At 36.1% G+C, this 19,107-nt stretch overlaps 1 protein-coding gene across 6 annotated transcripts in view; it reads right to left on the bottom strand.

Annotated features, from left to right (window-relative positions):
* The window catches only part of HLTF (helicase like transcription factor), a 47,277-nt gene extending 30,677 nt beyond the window's left edge, over nucleotides 1–16,600 (bottom strand). For all 6 annotated transcript variants that reach the window (XM_025880830.2, XM_025880837.2, XM_025880845.2 and 3 more), the window contains exons 1-8: nucleotides 16,381–16,600; nucleotides 15,058–15,265; nucleotides 6,855–7,021; nucleotides 5,024–5,157; nucleotides 4,422–4,519; nucleotides 3,308–3,382; nucleotides 2,756–2,947; nucleotides 353–448 (exon numbers count right to left, since the gene is read on the bottom strand). In XM_025880830.2, coding sequence (XP_025736615.1) covers nucleotides 353–448; nucleotides 2,756–2,947; nucleotides 3,308–3,382; nucleotides 4,422–4,519; nucleotides 5,024–5,157; nucleotides 6,855–7,021; nucleotides 15,058–15,265; nucleotides 16,381–16,400 — 990 coding nt within the window. In that variant the 5' untranslated portion in view covers nucleotides 16,401–16,600. The remainder of the gene's footprint in view (nucleotides 1–352; nucleotides 449–2,755; nucleotides 2,948–3,307; nucleotides 3,383–4,421; nucleotides 4,520–5,023; nucleotides 5,158–6,854; nucleotides 7,022–15,057; nucleotides 15,266–16,380) is intronic.
* Between the last annotated feature and the right edge of the window lie 2,507 nt (nucleotides 16,601–19,107).

Here is a 19,107-nt window from a genome sequence, read left to right as displayed (position 1 = left end):
GCCCAACACAGGGCTCATACAACCCTGAGATCAAGACCTGAGCTAAAATCAAAGAGTCGGATGCTTAACCGACTAAGCCACCCAAGCGCCCCTCTGATAACTTCTTTAGTTTCTCTGAAATGGCATTACTGAATCACAGATCATAAACACTTTTAAGATTCTTGATATATATTACCCATTTACCCTCAAGAATGTAGTACACAACTTTCACTCTTTTCAGCAACACATAAGAGATGCCATTCAGCATTTCTCTAGAAACACTGGGTGTATTATCAATTTTTTGGCAAATTATTTTTTAATGACAAAATTAAAATGAACCAGAGACTTCAGAGAAAACACACTAATACTTTACCTTCTTCAGTTGACTTTTTTTAATTCTTTCAACAGGAAGAGGTTTGCCATCATGGAAGTTGGTAAGAATTACTGCAATGGCTGTCAGAGTTTTGCCCTTTAAAGATGTTTTTAAAAGACAAATGGTCAGACTCTGAAACTCAATTGACCAGAGAACATTCCAAAACCAATTATAAAATCAAATGGGCAAGTATCATATAGCATTCAAGGCCACAGAAGCATACTATTATATTAAATAATCTATTAATAAAAAGAATTCTGTTGATTAAGAAATGCTTTCCCACACTGTATTTCTAAGAATTATTAAATGGTTTACTCCATAAAATACTATAAGCATCCCTGAGAAATATGATTCTACTGGAAGACTGCTGTTATAAGATTTTATGTTTAACCCTGAACTAATAACTTTATCATGAAACTACAACTATTTGCTTGCCATGCAGTTCAGAGCTAATTTAAAGTGATTAGTAATTCCAGTACGCACGAGATAATCATTTTATTTTCATTTAAATATCTCTGTAAAACTTAAAAACTATAACTTATCAACAAAGCATAAATGATGTATTTCTTGTGCATTTTTCTTAAATAGAAGCATGTAATTTTTCAATACTTTCCATAGGTGAATTTATAATTAGCAACACAGAAATAACTCTTTGGCAATTTTAAAACAGTTAAAGCAGCAGTTTTCTTAAGTGTAGCCCACAGCTCCTAGAGTTTCCCAGGACCCTCTCAGGAGTATGTACAAACCTATTTTCATAATACTGCTAAGGACTAAGCAGCTGGCACTACATCATACTAGTGGTCATTGTATTCTTAGCTGCCAAATACTCACTTTAAAAAAAAAAAAAAGCTAGTTTTAAGAATATTCTGTAAGAATATTCTTGATGAAGCAGGACACATGAGTTTTATTAAATCTTGCCTCAAATACATACGTAAAAGTTGTAAGTATAACAAGAAGGGAAGAACACATAAAAATACTTTTGTTGCACACCAAAATATGACGGTTATCTAGAGAAAAATTACTTGTGAGACTGAGGTTACAAGCTCAACTAGCACCATGCATCACCATGCATCATCATTTTTTCATGCATCACTATTTTTACTCGAAAGAATGACCAACAACCAGTTATTTATGACTGAATGGCAGACTTTTTTTGAAAAATGAACAAAGTACAGCTATTTTCAAGGGAAAATAATTGACAGATTTGTTGTAAATGATAAAATCTGAACTTTCAAGCAAAAATTAGAATGTTGGAAAACTTGTATCTGACACCATAAGCACAGCAGCTTCCCAAAATGCAAATGCCTAATAAAATTAGCAGTAATATCAAAGAATATAAACTTTTGATACTATATAATGAAATGCATCAACATCTGGCAGATCTTGTAACTCAATGAATCAATATTTTCCAAATAAGCAATGCCTGATGTTATAAAATCATGCATGAGCGCAATATCCATCCAATGTGCAAGCCCACCAATGGATTTTAATACAACAGAGTACAAAAGCTCAGATACAATTTTTAAGTTCGACATTATAACTGTTAACCTTTAATAAGCTAATACTTGCTCAATTTTGTTGTTGTATCAAAGAATTATACACAGTTATCTGAAAAGACTACTTTCAAAATACTCCTCCCATTTCCCAACTACATTATCTGTGTGAGGACTAATCCTTATGTACTGGTATACCAAAACACCTTATCACAACAGACTGAATGAAAAAGCAGTTATGAGGACTCAGAATTCATCTCTTAGGCCAAACATTATAGAGATTTGCAAAAATGTAAAACAATGCCAGTCTTATCAAAATTACTTTTGTTTTGGAATAGTCCCTTTTCATTTAAAAATATGCTATGTATGTTAATAAGTAATGAGTTTATTTTTAAATTACTAACTTAAAAATTGTTTTAACATCTAATACTATAAATATGGATATAACCCAGAAATACAAAAAGCTCTTTGGAATTATCAAAAATTTATAAGGGTATAAGGATTATGGAGACCAAAAAGTATAAAAACTGCTGGTGTAAGGAATCACAAATGTATATTTAATACTCTGTATATCACAATACTGTGACAAAATACAATTTCATGTAACATTGTTGTCTTTTCCTAAAGAAAACCCATGAAAGATAAGCTACCTTGAATTTCAAAAGAAAATTGAGAAATATGTTTATACATTGCTAATTAATTTAATTGTACCTTAACAAAATAAACCGAAACAAAAAAAACGTAGCCTCATTTTAAGTGCAAGACACAGAGAAAACTGTTCTATACCAAAAGTGAAATCTAGTCCCACACCAGCACTAACATATTCCTATCTCCTTCTACTTCAAAATTACTTTCTATAAAATTATAATTACAAAATAAAATTTTATTAACTCAAGAAAAAAATAATTACCAAACCCATATCATCAGCTAAAATTCCTCCATGGACATTTTCTGGTCGCTCCTTCTCAGAAAAATTTGTTATTGTGTTATAGTATAAGTCACTTCGCTGTTCCCAAAATGGTGGAAGGTCTTTACTGTTTTCCCGTGAAACCATCCAAGCTAGAGCTTGTTTTTGATGTGGAAGCAATGGTGTTTCAACAGCCTATAAATAAAAGGAATGTGTTAAATAGAAATTAAACCAGTCCCTTTTCTCCATGCAGATTCTGGAAAACAGCTCATCTTGTGCTAAAAACTGTACAGATTAACAGTGTATTTTAAAATTCCAAATAGTTTTAAATAAAAAATATTGGGGGTGCCTGATTAAGTGTCTGACTTGATTTTGGCTCAGGTCATGATCTTGACGTCGTGGGATTGAGCCCCCGTAGGGCTCCGCACTCAGAGTCGGCTTGAGATTCTCTCTCTCCCTCTGCCCCTCCCCCCATCTTGCTCTCTCCCTTTCTAAATAAATCAAATATTTTTAAAAGTTAAATAAATAAATAAATAGGAAATATTGACTCAGTACCTCAGCTGGTTCCATTTCATGAGTTTTATCATCTTCTTTTAAATCTTCAAACAATTTGTCAAATTCTGTTTTAAGCTACAACAAATAGCAACAAGAAACATCATGAAACAAACCAATTAAAATAGTTTCACTTAATTCAGAATTTTCAAATCATTTAATTAACAAAAAGATTTGAATACCAAAAGGTACCTAATATATTCTTTGAGCTGCTACATTGCTCACTGAAGGCAGAATGAATAGGTGCTTTAGATGTAAGAGGTTGTGTTACAATCCAAAATATGGAAGAAATTAAATCTAGGGTTTGTCACAGCTCTGTCACAAATCTATATATAACATTAGGCAAGAGACTTAACCTTTATGGCCTATATCTTATTCTTATAAAATGAAAGGGATAATTTAGACTTAAGAGTGTCTCTAAGGTTCCTTCTGCCATTGAAATTCTGTGATTCTATTAGCTGTATTCAAAACATTTTGTCAGATCCTACCAGGTCCATTTATTTGACTTTTTTTTATGTGAATGACACTTCATTTACTGTTACTGCAAACAACTTGTTATGTGCTACAAAACATTAATAGATGATTTTAACCTTATGCTAATTTAGTTGGTTCTTTAAACTGATCTAATCTAATTCTATAGCAACATGTGTTATAATTACTTTTATAAATCAGCACATGAATACAAAGCAGTAGCCCAGAAGAAATCAGACCAAATCAAAAAAGTTAGAGAGGTAACCTGGGGTTTACCCACCAGACACAGGCTCAAGCCCTACTAATAACAAGCAGGTAAAATATGGTAACTACAATTAGAAGACAAAAAGGCTAACAGAGATTCTCAGGGTCCTGAGATCAAGCCCCATGTCGGGTTCCCTGCTTAGCAGGGAGTCTGCTTCTCTCTCTCCTTCAGCCCCTCCCACCTGCTCTTGCTTGCTCTCGCTTGCTCTCTCTCAAAATCTTTAAAAAAAAGTTTTTTATATATATTCTATAGTGTGTTTCATAACTTAACATACCTGAAAATCACAAGTACTAGAAGATACATATTTATCTTATTCTTTTAAACATCAATCTTCAACATTTAAAATTCACTTTTAGATTACAAAATAAAAAAGAAGCATACCTGCTCAGTTGTCATCTGTACTGCAGCATGAACTGGCATACTATAGCTTGGTCCAGCTCTTCCAGAGCCCCAACTACTTTCTAAACTGAATCCTAAAGCTGTAATTTACAAAATGAATAAAATCACCAAATGATCTTTCAGTAAATAACTTTTAGTTGTGTTCTAAATATACTTAAAAGACTTTTTAAAAACTAAGAGTCATTAAAAAATGCCACATTTTTTAACAAACTCTTGCCAAATAAATAATACTTCTTTATTCCCTATTGGGAGATTCTTTTTGTCTATAATTTATCAGACGAAGTTTAAAATCAGGGATTTTAAACCAGATATTATCATTGGGGAAAATTAGGGGAGGGAATACAGGACCTCTTTGTATGTATGTGTGCATGTGCATGTTCTCACACACACACACATGCCCCCTCCTATGAATCTGTAATTATTTCAAAATAAAGAGAAAAAAAAACGGGATTTCCTTAAAAAGATTCCTAAGAAGAGTTACAACTCAGAGCCTTCAACACAAATTATTTCTCAAGAGGAGAAATGTTTTATAATTCCTGCATCTTACAGTAGCAAAATAATAGGAGCTTAAACTCTAAACTTACTTTTTGGTGCAGGACCCAATTTAAATCCATGTTTCTTCAACTGATCTAAAACCGCTTTTCTGTTTTCTTCTTTTCCCCAAAAAGTCATATGGAGAGGCATGGTAAAAGCATTGTTTGCACCAAAAGGAACGACCCTATTATATTTGAGGAAAAAAAAAAGAGAAAATTAGAACTGTTATTTTTACTTCCATTAAGAATATGACTATTAAATATTGTAAGCATCACTGGGGTGCCTGAGTGGCTCAGTCGTTAAGCATCTGCCTTCGGCTCTGGTCATGATCCCAGGGTCCTGGGATCGAGCCCCACATCGGGCTCCCTGCTCCATGCTTCCCCCTCTCCCACTCCCCCTGCTTGTGTTCCTTCTCTTGCTGTGTCTCTGTCAAATAAATAAATAAAATCTTTTAAAAAAATAAAATAAAATAAGAAAATATTGTAAGCATCACATTCAAATTTTGCAAGGAAGTGAAATAAGGAACTACTGGGCAAACTAGAAAAACAGAAAAAGTACAGGGAATAGGATCAACAACAGTTTCTGTTCCTCTTTTGGAACAGAAAGCCAGAAGAAACTGAAAAGATGGAATAAAGCAGGATAGCCTATAACTGAGATTATAAGATAGGTACAACAGTAAGCTTAATTGAAAGGGAAGAGCTTTCACTAACAGAACCACTGACAATAGCAACCCATTCTAGGACGATGGAGAATGATTTGCAAGAACTACATCTGACCCTTAACAACATGGGGTTTAAGGACACTGACCCCCTATGCAGTTAAAAATCCACATATAACTTTTTGATACCCTAAAAACTTAACTACTAATAGCCTATTGTTGACCAGAAGCCTTACCAAAAACATAGTCAATTAACACATATTTTGTAGGTTATATGCATGATAGACTGTGTTCTTAGAGTAAGCTAAAAAAAATTAACAAAATCATAAAGACAGAATACATTCACAGTAGTGTACTGCATTTATTTAAAAAAAATCTGCATTTAAGTGGACCTGTATAGGTCAAACCCATGTTGAAGTGTCAAATATATTTATGATCCATGATTCACTAAAAATTTATTCTCAATATCCAAAAAATTTAATGAACTGAGAATGGAGAAAACAAGTGAGAAGACATTACTGAATATTTGTCATCCAACCTCACCTTTTCATATTCTAAACATTCCATACTTAAATTGAGATCACAGACTAAATGCCTGAAAGAGAAAAAATGGTAACCAAGGAGACTGGGAGTTTTAAAAAAAAGGAAGAGGTGGTAGAACTGGGAGAATACAGGCCTTGCCTAAAGCAGCAGCTGCTACTCTGCTCCAGTCAACTGATGTTCTGTGCAAATGAAGGTCAGATCTTCCATTTGTCAAGAGAAATCTTCACAAATAATTTTCAATTAGGGAAAAAATTAACCTATATAAAATGCAGAATATCCAGATATTTGAATATTGGAAATAAATGAAAAATTATAAAACACTATGTAGGCAAAATGAAACTCACCTACCTACGATCACAGGCTACTAGTTTACAACCTCTGATTTAAACAAACACTTCCAAACTCCCAAATCTATGCACTAAAAGGTTTGGACACATGGTATGGATTTCCTAATATTTGAGCCAAAGTCTATTATTTTCCATGGTAATAATTTAGTAGGAAAGTAAGGGAATAGTTGTTTCATGGCTGGGGTAGTAGAGGCAGATGCAAAAAGAATTAACACATTTATTGAACACATACTAAAAGCATAGTGATAAAAGTTGTCATGGCAACTATATAGCCTCTTAAATTCAAAGATCACAATTTATAATTATTAAAACTAAACTCTGAAAGTACATTACCCTTCAATCTGTGCCAATTTGTTGTCCATGATATAGGCCAAAGCAGCTGCAAGATCTTTCTTTAAATGGCCAACCTGATTTCCATTCACATTGTTTACTTTAATTGCGTTCTTATCATAGGGGTTATTGGGCTCTCGTTGTAACGCAACCATTTCATTATTATTAACCTAATAAATTAACAAACAGATAATATTATAAATAATAAACATACAATAGCTTTCTTCATTTAACTTAATCTGGGCTTTCCATTTATTTTTTTAATACTTACTTAATAACAGCATATAAGAAATGTAGATTTTCTTAGACTCGTATTTGTATAGTAATATAAAAATATATTTTATGTTTTTTACAGTATTTTTTAAACTTACATTCACTGGGAAGTTAACAAATCCTTGATATCTGAAAGATACAATCAAAACTAAATAAAAGTTTCACACTAAAATTTTCAACATAACTTCCGAAAACACGTGATCTTTACTGAGTGCTTATTATGTGCCAATGTTCTAAGTACATTACATAGATTTGACTTTTCAAATCTTCACAACTCTATCCGTGGGTACTATCGTTACCCTCATTTTACTGATAAAGACACTAAAGCACAGAAAAGTTAAGTAACTTGACCAAGGTCATAAAGCTATTAAGTAGCAGAACTAGAATTTAAATCCAGGCAGGCTGTTTCCTAAGTCTGATTTCTCCAGACTCTAAAAGGGGAAAAATATATTAATTATAAGTCAAAATGGAATGAAATTAAGAAAATATGTCCAACCTTCAATTCATGTCATTCTGATTCTACTAGATTAAAAGTTGCCTGCCTCCCCATAGTAAAGACGGATAGATTTACTGGTTCTGGTTTAATCATAAGCTGACCATTAAGCTAACCAAGTACAGACATCAGTAGATTTTACAGGGTTAATTCAAGAAAATCACTAAACAAGCAACAATTTCCAAAATCAGCAACAACAAACAACCCTGGAGAGGGAGAAGAATCTAATTTTTACAGTTGCCACATTATTTAAAATGTCTACTTTTCCACAGTAACAACAAAAGAGACATGCAAAGAAATGAGAAAGTATGGTTCACTCATAGGAAAAAAACTATCAACTGTCCCTGAAGAAGCACAGATGTTTGACCTACTAGGAAAAAAATTTAAATTTTAAGTATGTACAAAAACCTAAAGCAAACCATGTCTAAAAAACTAAAGGAAAACATAAAAACTATGTCTCACCAAATACAAAGTCTGTTGTCAAAAAGTACAGTAAAGTAAAAAAAAAATTCAGTAGAGAGGCTCAACAGCAGATTATGTGGAGGCAGAAGTTATCAATGAAGATGAAGACATTCGATGGGAGTCTAAGAACAGTTACAGAGTCTGAGGAATATATAGAAAAAATGAAGAAACATGAACAGGCCTCAGAGATCTGTGGGACGATAGCAACCATATCTAAGATACACATCAGTCTCAGAAGGGGAAGAGAAAAAAGGGTAGAAAGGATATTTGAAGAAATAATAGCTGAAAACTCCCCAAATTTGATGAAAAACATTAATCTACATATCTTAGAAACTCAACAAACTCCAAATAAACTAAACTTAAAGAGATCTAAATCCAGACACATCATAATCAAGCTGTGGAAAAAAATGCTGAAAGCAACAAGAGGAGCAACTCCTTATTTATAGGAGGATCCTCAATAAGATTAACATCCGATTTCTCATTAGAAAGCATAGAGGCCAAAAGATAGTGGAATAACTTTTCAAAGTGCTTCAAAAAAAACTAAAGCCAAGAACTCTATATCTGATAAAATTACCCTTCGAAAGTATAGGAGAAATTAAGACATTCCAGTTAAACAATAACTGAGAAATCACCACCAAGACCTGTCCTATAAGAAATATTAAAGAGAGGGGCGCCTGGGGTGGCTCAGTCATTAAGCGGCTGCCTTCGGCTCAGGTCGTGATCTCAGGGTCCTGGGATCGAACCCCACATCGGGCTCCCTGCTCCGCGGGAAGCCCGCTTCTCCCTCTCCCACTCCCCCTGCTTGTGTTCCCTCTCTAGTTGTCTCTGTCAAATAAATAAATAAAATATTTAAAAAAAAAATTGTAAGAGAGACCTACAGGCTGAAATCAAAGGACTAGACAATAACGTGAATCTACACAAAGAAATAAGGACTACAGGTAAAGGTAATTAAATGGGTAAATATAAAAAGTATACATTTTTTGGTTTTAACTTTTTTCTCCTACCTGAATAAAAGTGCATAAAACAATTATAAATCTGTGTTGATGTGCATACACTGTAAATAAAGATGTAATTTGTATGTTAACAGCATAAAGGAATGGGGAAAGAGGGAAATGGAGCTTTCTATAAGCAAAATTTTTATATGCTATTGAAATTAAGTTGGCGCTAATCCAAACTAGATTCTTATGCATTAAGATATTAATTGTAATTCCCCAGAGCAACAACTAAGGAAACAACTCAAAATATACAGTGAAAGAAATGAGGAAATTAAAATGGCACACTAGAAAATATTAACGCAAAAGATGGCAGTAATGGTTAGACCCAAGAGCCACATATTGTATGGTTTCCTTCTGTGTGATGTGTAGAGTAGGCACAGCCATAGAAATAGAAAATAAATGAGTAGATATCAGGGACTGAGAAGAAAGAGTAATAGCAAGTGATTTCTAAAGCATACAGGGTTCTTTCTGGAGTGACAAAACATTATGGAACCAGACAGTGGGGATGGTTGCACAACCTTGTGAATACAAACCACTCAACTGTACTTTAAAAATGGTGAATTTTGGGACACCTGTGTCGCTCAGTTGGTTAAGCGTCTGCCGTCAGCTCAGGTAATGATCCCAGCGTCCTGGGATAGAGTCCTGCATCAGGCTCCTTGCTCGGCAGGGAGCCTGCTTCTCCCTCTGCCTATCCTTCCCCCTGCTTGTGTGTGCACGCTCACGAGCTCTCACTCTCTCTGACAAATAAATAAAATCTCTAAAAAATAAAAATGGTGAATTTTATGGTAGTGAATTATCACTTTAATACCCTGAAAAAGACAAAGGAATGCTGCTTCAAACCACCACCACCACCATCTGTTTACTGATTCAAGATTCACTATAGCCTGACCAGTCAGATTATCAGACAGATATTGCTCTCTAGCCCTTTGGAGATATTCATAAAGCATAGCTCTGTTCTCTCCCAGTCCCATCCTTTCTGCCAATGCCTGTAAGCATGATCTTTTTTTAAACCAAATTATGCATATTCCAAGAAATATATAACCCCAAAAAGTTAGGTAAAAAAACTTACTTTTTTAAGATTTCATCTCAAACAAATTAGATAATTTTCTTTTATTGTAATAAATCATCACTTATTAAAAGTCAGTAACTGTGATTTACTACAGATGATAGCCAATTACTGCTAGTAGATAGATAGTAGATAATAATTAATGATAGAATTTAAACTAGAATACATATAGGCCAAAATGCTAGAGACTATAAAGACAAAGAAAACGAGGTCTGAACACCAAGACAGAAAAGGACGTATTAAAAAAGATTAAAAACAGGGTGCCTGGGTGGCTCAGTCATTAAGCATCTGCCTTCAGCTCAGGTCATGATCCCAGGGTCCTGGGATCGAGTCCCCCATCTAGCTCCCTGGTCAGCAGGAAGCCTGCTTCTCCCTCTCCCACTCCCCCTGCTTGTGTTCCTGCTCTCGCTATATCTCTCTGTCAAATAAATAAATAAAATCTTAAAAAAAAAAGATTAAAAACAAAGAGAATTACAACTAATTATAACAATATATTTTTTAAAGATTTTATTTATCTATTTGACAGAGAGACACGGTGAGAGAGGGAACACAAGCAGGCTTCCTGCTGAGCAGGGAGCCTGATGTGGGGCTGGATCTCAGGAACCTGGGATCATGACCTGAGCCAAAGGCAGATGCTTAACGACTGAGCCACCCAGGCACCCCATAACAATATTTTTAGAATAGGAAAGAAATAATCTATTTTATTATAAAATACTTAGACATGTCAAGAAATAAAAAATTTAACCATAAGCTCACAAAAACACATTAAAAAAAAAACATTTAAAAATTAGCAATGCCTGGGGCACCTGGATGGCTGTCAGTTAAGCCTCTGACTCTTGACTTCGGCTCAGGTCATGATCTCAGGGAGCTCCAGCACCACACACAGGGCTTGGTGCTCAGCAGGGAGTCTGCTTCTGTCCCGGGTTCTCCCTCTGCCCCTCCCCCTGTTCAGGTACAAGCACTTGCGTGCGCGTTCACTCTCTCAAATAAATGAATAGGGGAACCTGGGTGGCTAAGTTGGTTAAGCATCTGCCCTCAGCTCAGGTCATAATCCAGGGGTCCTGGAATTGAGCCCCACGTCAGGCTCCCTGCTCAGTGGGGAGTCTGCTTTTCCTTCCCCCTCTGCCCTTCCCCTCTCTCCCCCACCCACTGGTGATCTCTCTCAACTAAATAAATAAAATCTTTAAAAATAAAATAGTCAGTTGAGCGTCTGCTTCGGCTCAGGTCATGATTCCAGGGTCCTGGGATTGAGCCCCACATTGGGCTCCCTCCTCCACGGGAAGCCTGCTTCTCCCTCTCCCTACTCCCCCGCTTGTGTTCCCTCTCTTGCTGTGTCTCTCTGTCAAATAAATAAAATCTTTAAAAAATTGAAAATAAAAATAAATTAAATAATCTTAAAAAATTAGCAATGCCGGGCACCTGGGTGGCTCAGTCATTAAGCGTCTGCCTTCGGCTCAGGTCATGATCCCAGGGTCCTGGGATCGAGTCCCGCATCGGGCTCCCTGCTCAGTGGGAAGCCTGCTTCTCCCTCTCCCACTCCCCCTGCTTGTGTTCCTGCTCTCACTGTCTCTCTCTGTCAAATAAAAAAAAAACTTAAAAAAAAAATTAGCAATGCCAACTTTATATATCAAAACTTAGGAGATATAGCTAATACAGTACTTTGAAAAATGTTTAAGATTAAAAGCTATTATTATTAAGATTAAAATTAAGCATTCAAATCAGAAATCTAAAAATAAAATAAACTTAAGGAAAATAGGATAACAGAATATAAAACAGAAAACAATGAAGAAAAATAACAACCATAAGAAAAATCCAAGAAAGGTTGTTTGAAAAGATGAAACATAAATCTCTACCAAGGCTAATTGACAAAAACTAGACACAAATATATAACACAAAGAATGAACACAGTTAAAATATTTTCAAGTATAAATGTTACTAAGCACAACTCTGTAGCACAAATTTGAAATTTTAAATAGATGCTCTTCTTTAAAAATATAAATTGCCAAAATTGACTAAGTAAGTATTTGAATTATGCTGAGTTTGAATGAAGCTAGTATTAAAGAGTACATAATGTATGACTTAATGCATATAAAGCTCTGGAACAGGCTAAACTGATACCAACAGAAATTAGATTGTAGTTGTTAGGGCAGGTACAGCAGAAATGACTGCAATGAAACACAACAGAACTTTCAGGGTGATAGAAATAATCTGTATCTTGACTAGAATGGTGATTATCATGTATTTATCTTTGTCAAAACTCTTGGAATCATATACTTAGAAATGCATATTTTCTAAAAAAAAAAAAGGGGGGGGGGGTGCCTGGGTGGCTCAGTCATTAAGTGTCTGCCCTTGGCTGGGTCATGATCCCAGGATCCTAGGATCAAGCCCCACATTGGGCTCCCTGCTCCACAGGAAGCCTGCTTCTCCCCCTCTCTCACGCCCCCTGCTTGTGTTCCCTCTCTCGCTGTGTCTCTCTCTGTCAAATAAATAAATAAAATCTTAAAAAAAAAATATGTATTTTCTCATGTAAATCACATATTAATTAAACTGGAAAAAGTTGAAAATAATAAGTATGCAAAGATAAATACCTCAATTTTTACTATATTTTCATAATAGTGATCAACCTCAAAATGTCCATCAATAAGGAAATTAAAAATATGATATAGATTTGTACTGACATGAAAAGACAGTCCTAATATTTTACCAGGAGAAAAAAGGGTGATCACTATAATAGACATAGTAACAATCTCAATTTTTAATACATAATATGATTTCAATTTACATGCATATGCCCACAGAGTAAAGTGTGAAAAAATAAAATGAATAACTTATGGTCCAGGATGATAAAGTACAGGGAGATTTAATGGTTTTTCTTTTAGCCATTTTAAAATAATGAGTATCTATTACTTATAAAATAAATAATACATATTTTAAAAACAAAAAAAGTGATGATTATTTTTAATGGGCTCAACATTTTTATTAGCTTACTAGTGTCATAGAAATTATTCTAAGCTCAACAAATAGTAAATGTTCTAAGATCAGAAACCATAATCTAGTATTTCACAATGGCTTAAAATAATTTAGAAAACAATCTAAGTTTTGAAAAAATAGCACAAATCAGAAGTAGGCAAGCTCAGAGATAGATATGGGAACTAAAGAAGAGAGATGGATGGGAGATAAGAACCAATAGATTTCAGGAAAAAATTAGAAATGAAAAACTATTTCAGAATTAAAAACCAGAAAGAACACAAAGTGCACAGACCTTGTGGAAAACATGGTAAGAGAAATAAATGATGAAAAATTAAAAAGTGAAGAAGTATGATAGAAAGGATTTCAGAGAAAATAATAAGCATATACACAGGCATAGATATATGCAGAGGAGATCTAACGGATAGATGGTAGAATGGAGTCCCTGAAAAACAAAGCAAGCATTTAAAACTGTAATTAAAGAAAAATTTTCTGAAATAGAAGAAAATGAAGTTACAGGGCAATCATAAGAATACCCCAATAAAACTACTAGATTTTCAAAATAAGGAAAAATACTCTTTAGTTATGGAGGCAAAAATTCCCAATTCACTTATATGGGAGAGAAATCATATTGTCATCAGAATTCTCACCAACATTTTATGCAACATCAAAATATAGAGAGAAAATACGGGCTAAAGACTTTATATTTAGCCAAACTGCCCTTCAATATAAATGTCACAATTAGAAACATACAGAAACTCGGGAAATCCTTCTTTCCTAAGAAATCTCCTGAACAACACATTTCAGACAATTACAAAATAATCTAAGAAGCTCCGATATAAAGAAAATATAGGAGGGGTGCCTAGGTGGGGTGGCTCAGTCAGTTAAATGTCTCAGGGTCATGAGATCCAGCCCCTTGTGGGGCTCCACACTTGAACCTGCTTAAGATTCTCTCTCTTCCTCTCCTTCTGCCCCTCCCCCCTCATGCTCTGGCATGCTCTTTTTCAAAAAAAACACAACTATAAAAAGACATTTTTAAACAATTAAGAAAACTGGTTATGGATTAGTTATTAGATATAATAATTACTAATTTTGTTAAGTATGAAAATGACAAAATCTGAACTTTTTTAGAGACATACTGAATTATATGGATGTAAACTGAAACAGTAGAGATTTTTTTTGTCCTAAAGGACAAAAGAAAAAGTGATGAAAGAAATGTGAGAAAAATTTGTTAACCGCTGAATCACAGGTATATGGGAGTTTGTTATACTATTCTACTTTTGTGCATGCTTAAAATATTTCATAATAAAGATGAAAACTAGTGACACATCATCCAAATAACACAGAAACATACTACATAACCATAACAAAGACAACTTCTCACCAGATATAAAGTCATATATTATCTCTGTCTCACATACACACAATACAAATAGAGATACAGAAAGACAGATGTAGGGAGAAAAATTGGGAGACAGATAGTCTTATTACATAAAGGAAAAAAAAAGGACCTAAAAATAGACAATTCCCTTATCTAATAGGAATTAATCTTCCTAAATTAAAAATATTGGAAGTACAGAAATGCACTAAGGGACAGAAGAGGAGAAAGCAAAGAACTGCCTTGGAAGTTATTCTACAAATACACCCCTAGTATCTAACCTTCCTAAGCTTCAGTTCTTCAGTTATAAAAAGGGGATAATAGATGTTCTATCTACCTTCGAGTCATTATAGCCATCAAATGAAACCATACAGGTAAAAGTGCTTTATATATTACAATCAGGATATAAATACAAAAGAAAATTGGCCATTAAATATTTGTTATCTCTTACCCAGATACATTCTACTTAAAGTAAAATAAGTATTAATTGTACATATCACCTTCAAATTCTTATCTTCTGGGTTAACAAGATAAATATATTTCAACTTAATATCTAATATTATTATACTCACTACTCCTGTGTAATAGCGTAGTCCAACTACATGACCTCTCAAAGTTCCAAATAAAACTGAATCTAGCTCTTCATCACTAGTTAGGAAGTCGTCTGGAGGTATAATATCTTGGAATTCAAAACGGGGAAAGAAAGTTGGATATGAGAGGCGTGGAAAATTTCCATGGGCTCCGTATTGGACAGTCTGCAAGTACTTCCAAACAGGATCTCTATTAAAAAAGAAAAAGCACAGGAAAATGATACAATATTTAACTAAAGACCATATTATATTTATAGGCCAATTGTTTCCTCATTTTATTTCAACATGTTAAATCTTTAGTGGGAACTGCTGTATGAAGATTGACAGAGTGTTACTATGGGTAAAGCAGGAATTGGAGTGAGGGGAGAAGGTTTCCAGGAACCCTATCTGTTCAGTAATGCCTCTTCTACCTACCGAGTACTCAAAATGAAAACTCCAACAAGGGCTCACAAATCTTTTCCCTAGTGATGATCATCTATTTAAATTGAGATGTATATGATGTAACTCTAATTACACACCAAATTTCAATAAAAATTGAACTAGAAACGACTTGCAAATATGGAACTATTATTATATGTGACGCCATTTATACGGTTACAGATAATACATCCAGCATTCACTATTTTAATTCTCTCCAAACAGAACCCTTATTCAGACCTCCAAATCATGCCATCATGGGAAGGTGACCTCAAGCCTCCCATTCCCGTTGGTTTAAGGGTACCCTCAATCCCATGGATAACTGTTCCAGGAACAGGCATGTACACCAATTTGGAAAATGAAAAATAAGGGGAAGTTCGTTGAGAGGCTTCCTGAAAGTTTCCACTCTCCTAAGAACAGATGGAAGCTATTTCCCCGCGTTTTCCTTGTACGCCGCGCATACCTCTTTGGCTCCACTGCAAATACATATCAATGTCTGTGCATGCACATCAACTGGGAGCTACTTGGGGACAAGGGCTTTCTTAATTGGCCCTTTATTCCGAGCACACCATCTAGCGCACAGTGAGCATCTAACGTGTGTTCGCTGAATAAAGCTCAGATCAGGATCCCGGCTAAAGAGTGGAGCTTTGAACCCTAGGCCCCCCACAGCCCCTGAGAGAGATTTCTCCAAGGCCCTGGCATGAGGCTGGCCTGAGGAGCCTCCCCTCGCCAGCCAAGGCTATGCATTTATTTCTCCCGCGGCGATGGGCCACCACAAGCTGCACCGAGAACGCTAAGAGAACTCGAAGGGAACACGGGGAAGGTCAGGTTCATTTGGGGACGCCGACAGGCCGTTACCCTGCGCCCCACCCCCTCCGCCCCCTTCACCTCTTGAACATCCAGGACATGGCGCTGAGCGGGTAACGAACGGAACGCTTGGGCGCCCCAGATAGCTCTCGAGTCGGCTCAATGCGCCTCCCTCCAGGCCCCACAGTCGAGAAGCACAGGGTAGGTTCCTGAGCGCCGGAGGAAAAACGCTCTCGTGGAAGTGAAACGCCGCGAGTCTAATCAGACGTCGACGCAGTCGCCTTCTAGCAACAATCTGAGAGACCAGTGACGCTTTGTGACTGACACTGGCAAAGTCCAATCGCGAGGAGGGAGCCTATGGCAACGAGCCAATCAGAGCATGGAAAGGAGGGCAACTCCGCCCCACGCAGGGATTCAAAGACTGTAGGGGGTCCCGGCTGCAGGGGCGGTTCCATCCGGGTTCTTCCCCGCCCCCGAGGCGAGCGCGCGGGAAAGCCACGCGGCCCTAGGAGTACGAGTGACATGCCGGTGGTGTCTGCGTTTTCTGCTTGATTCCCAGCTTCAAACACAGGGAGACAACTCTCTTTTCCACTGTTTGCCCCAGGCCTTAAGTCTCAGCCCCATTCTTCAGGCCTTACCTCATCCTGCCTCATCCCTACCTCATCTGATGTGACCTGTAACAGGATCTTCCACTGAATGTGCTCCGCGATTTTACTAGCCCCGGAGCTACCAACAAGTTACTTTCTTTCATTTCCTGGGGTGAATCTCGAGTGGTTGCCCTAAAACTATTCATCTTAAGCGTCACTAGCGAATCTATGAGACACAACGAATTCAGAAGTGTTTAATTGGAATTTAGGTTTACAGAGTTCCCCCCCCCCCTCCATTTTCCTTTTTTAAGGAAAATTTTCATTTCTAGCAGTTGGTGATTGCTGGGAGTGGTGAGCAGGACCAGCTTTACCTGAGGCATGTGGCTGCCCATGTGAACAGGTGGAAAGAAGCTTGTTTTCCTCGGGGACGACAGGAGGAACAGAGCTCCACAGTTGGCTTTTGAGTCTGAGGAGAATCAGAGAACTGTACTTTGGGTACAGTAGGCTGGCTGCAACCAAGGGGCTGGCAAGGCTGAGCTCTGCACCTTGGGAGCCCAGAAGAAATTAAGTCAGCTGACCTTTTAACTGGTGCAACAGCAGCACCAGAGTAAGAAGCTGGTGAACCGCACTAAGTCTCCGTGTAACTGTGAAAGGAGAATTGTAGGATCAAAGAGGAAATGTATTTGTGAACGTGGTCAATATTGACACTTGCCCTTCATAGAGTGGTCCATTTTACATTTCCTTCAGCAGAGTATGAAGAGTAGTCAAGACAGTTTTTCAAGAGGCATTTGTTCATTTTCTTAAGCTATCATCTGTAAGCATGAACCAGCAATGGAAAGAGAAATTGAATTTGCAGCAATTTATTACTTCATTTCACTAAACAGAAAGAAGATGATGACGAAGATGAAAACAGTGGTATTTCAAATTATTTTAATTTACTTTCTTCTGGAAGTATTAGACAAATGGCAATATAGTTCAATTTTTGGTGTGCCAGAGTCTAAAGTTCTTAGAAAATACGCCAGAAAATGCTCAGACTGAAAATGTTGTATGTGTAAAATCAATGAAGAAGCCATGATCATTAGACTGAAAGATAAAATTGCAAATATGAAAATACAGATAAACCTGACTCCTTAAGATCTGTAATGATTGCCCCATTGTTAAAGAATGCAGATTAAGGTAAAAAAATATTGCTATTTAAAGTCAACTTCTTTGTCCACTCTGTCACTATTTTACATCTCAGATCTAGCAGTTGAACTTGAACACTCTTTCACTTAGTCATAGCACAAAGAGGATGGTGAAGAAGGTAAGAGCCAGATTCCACAGAAATTTATGGTCTATGGCAGCGTTTGTATTTTATTTTAAATGCAGTAGACCCTCATTAAGGGTGAGAATAACAAAGTGAGTTAGGCTTTAAAAAATTCATTCTGGCAGCTCTATGGAGATTTTAGAAAAAAAAACAGAAGTAGACTACTTTAGTTGATAATTAGGAAACAATTGTGTCCAGCTAAGAGATGATGGTGGCTTGGAATGGGGAGATGATGAAGCTAAGAGAACAAACAGGGTGTGCTGATGGATTTGGGTATGGATGCCGAGAGAGGGGAAGGAATAAAAAATTCCTCTAGCCACTCACCTCCCAGTCACAAACACGCGTTCTCATCATCCCCCCTTTATGCACATTAATCATGTCACTCTCCTGTTGGATGCTGTGAACTTGAAATCAAAGAATGGCAGGTGTGGCTCTTTATAATCTGTCCCCTACCTCCCACTCCTATCACTTCCCAACCCAGCCTGCCTATAATGGCCTTCACTAACTTCTCTAAAAATTAGGAATATTTTCATACAGAACCACAAGGCCAGTCTCACACCCAACAAAATTAATAATAAATCAATCTTTGCTGTCTTCTAATAACTTGTAATAACATAATCAGATTTTTACAATTGTCTACAAAAAATGTTTTTTTATAGTTTGTTAACAATTGAGAATTTTGAAACCCTTGGCAAAGAAAATAAGAATCTGAATTTCCAAAAGTCTGACTGTAATACATAAACTTCTAAGTTTATGTCATAACTAATAGGTTCTGGAAGAATGTATGATGTTGTGTGTTTGCTTGTTTGCTTGCTTTATTCACCCATAAGGAGACAGAGACAAAGTTCAATGGAAGAGGAGAATTTTCAGGAATGACATATTAGAGTTCACAGAGTAAATCTCTTAAGTGGATCT

The sequence above is a fragment of the Callorhinus ursinus genome, unplaced genomic scaffold (assembly GCF_003265705.2).
Source record: "Callorhinus ursinus isolate GAN/ISIS: 27379988/994484 unplaced genomic scaffold, GSC_fseal_2.0 scaffold1, whole genome shotgun sequence".
Lineage (NCBI taxonomy): Eukaryota > Metazoa > Chordata > Mammalia > Carnivora > Otariidae > Callorhinus > Callorhinus ursinus.
Note: the sequence above shows the minus strand (reverse complement) of the source record. Positions and strands in the feature narration are given on the sequence as shown.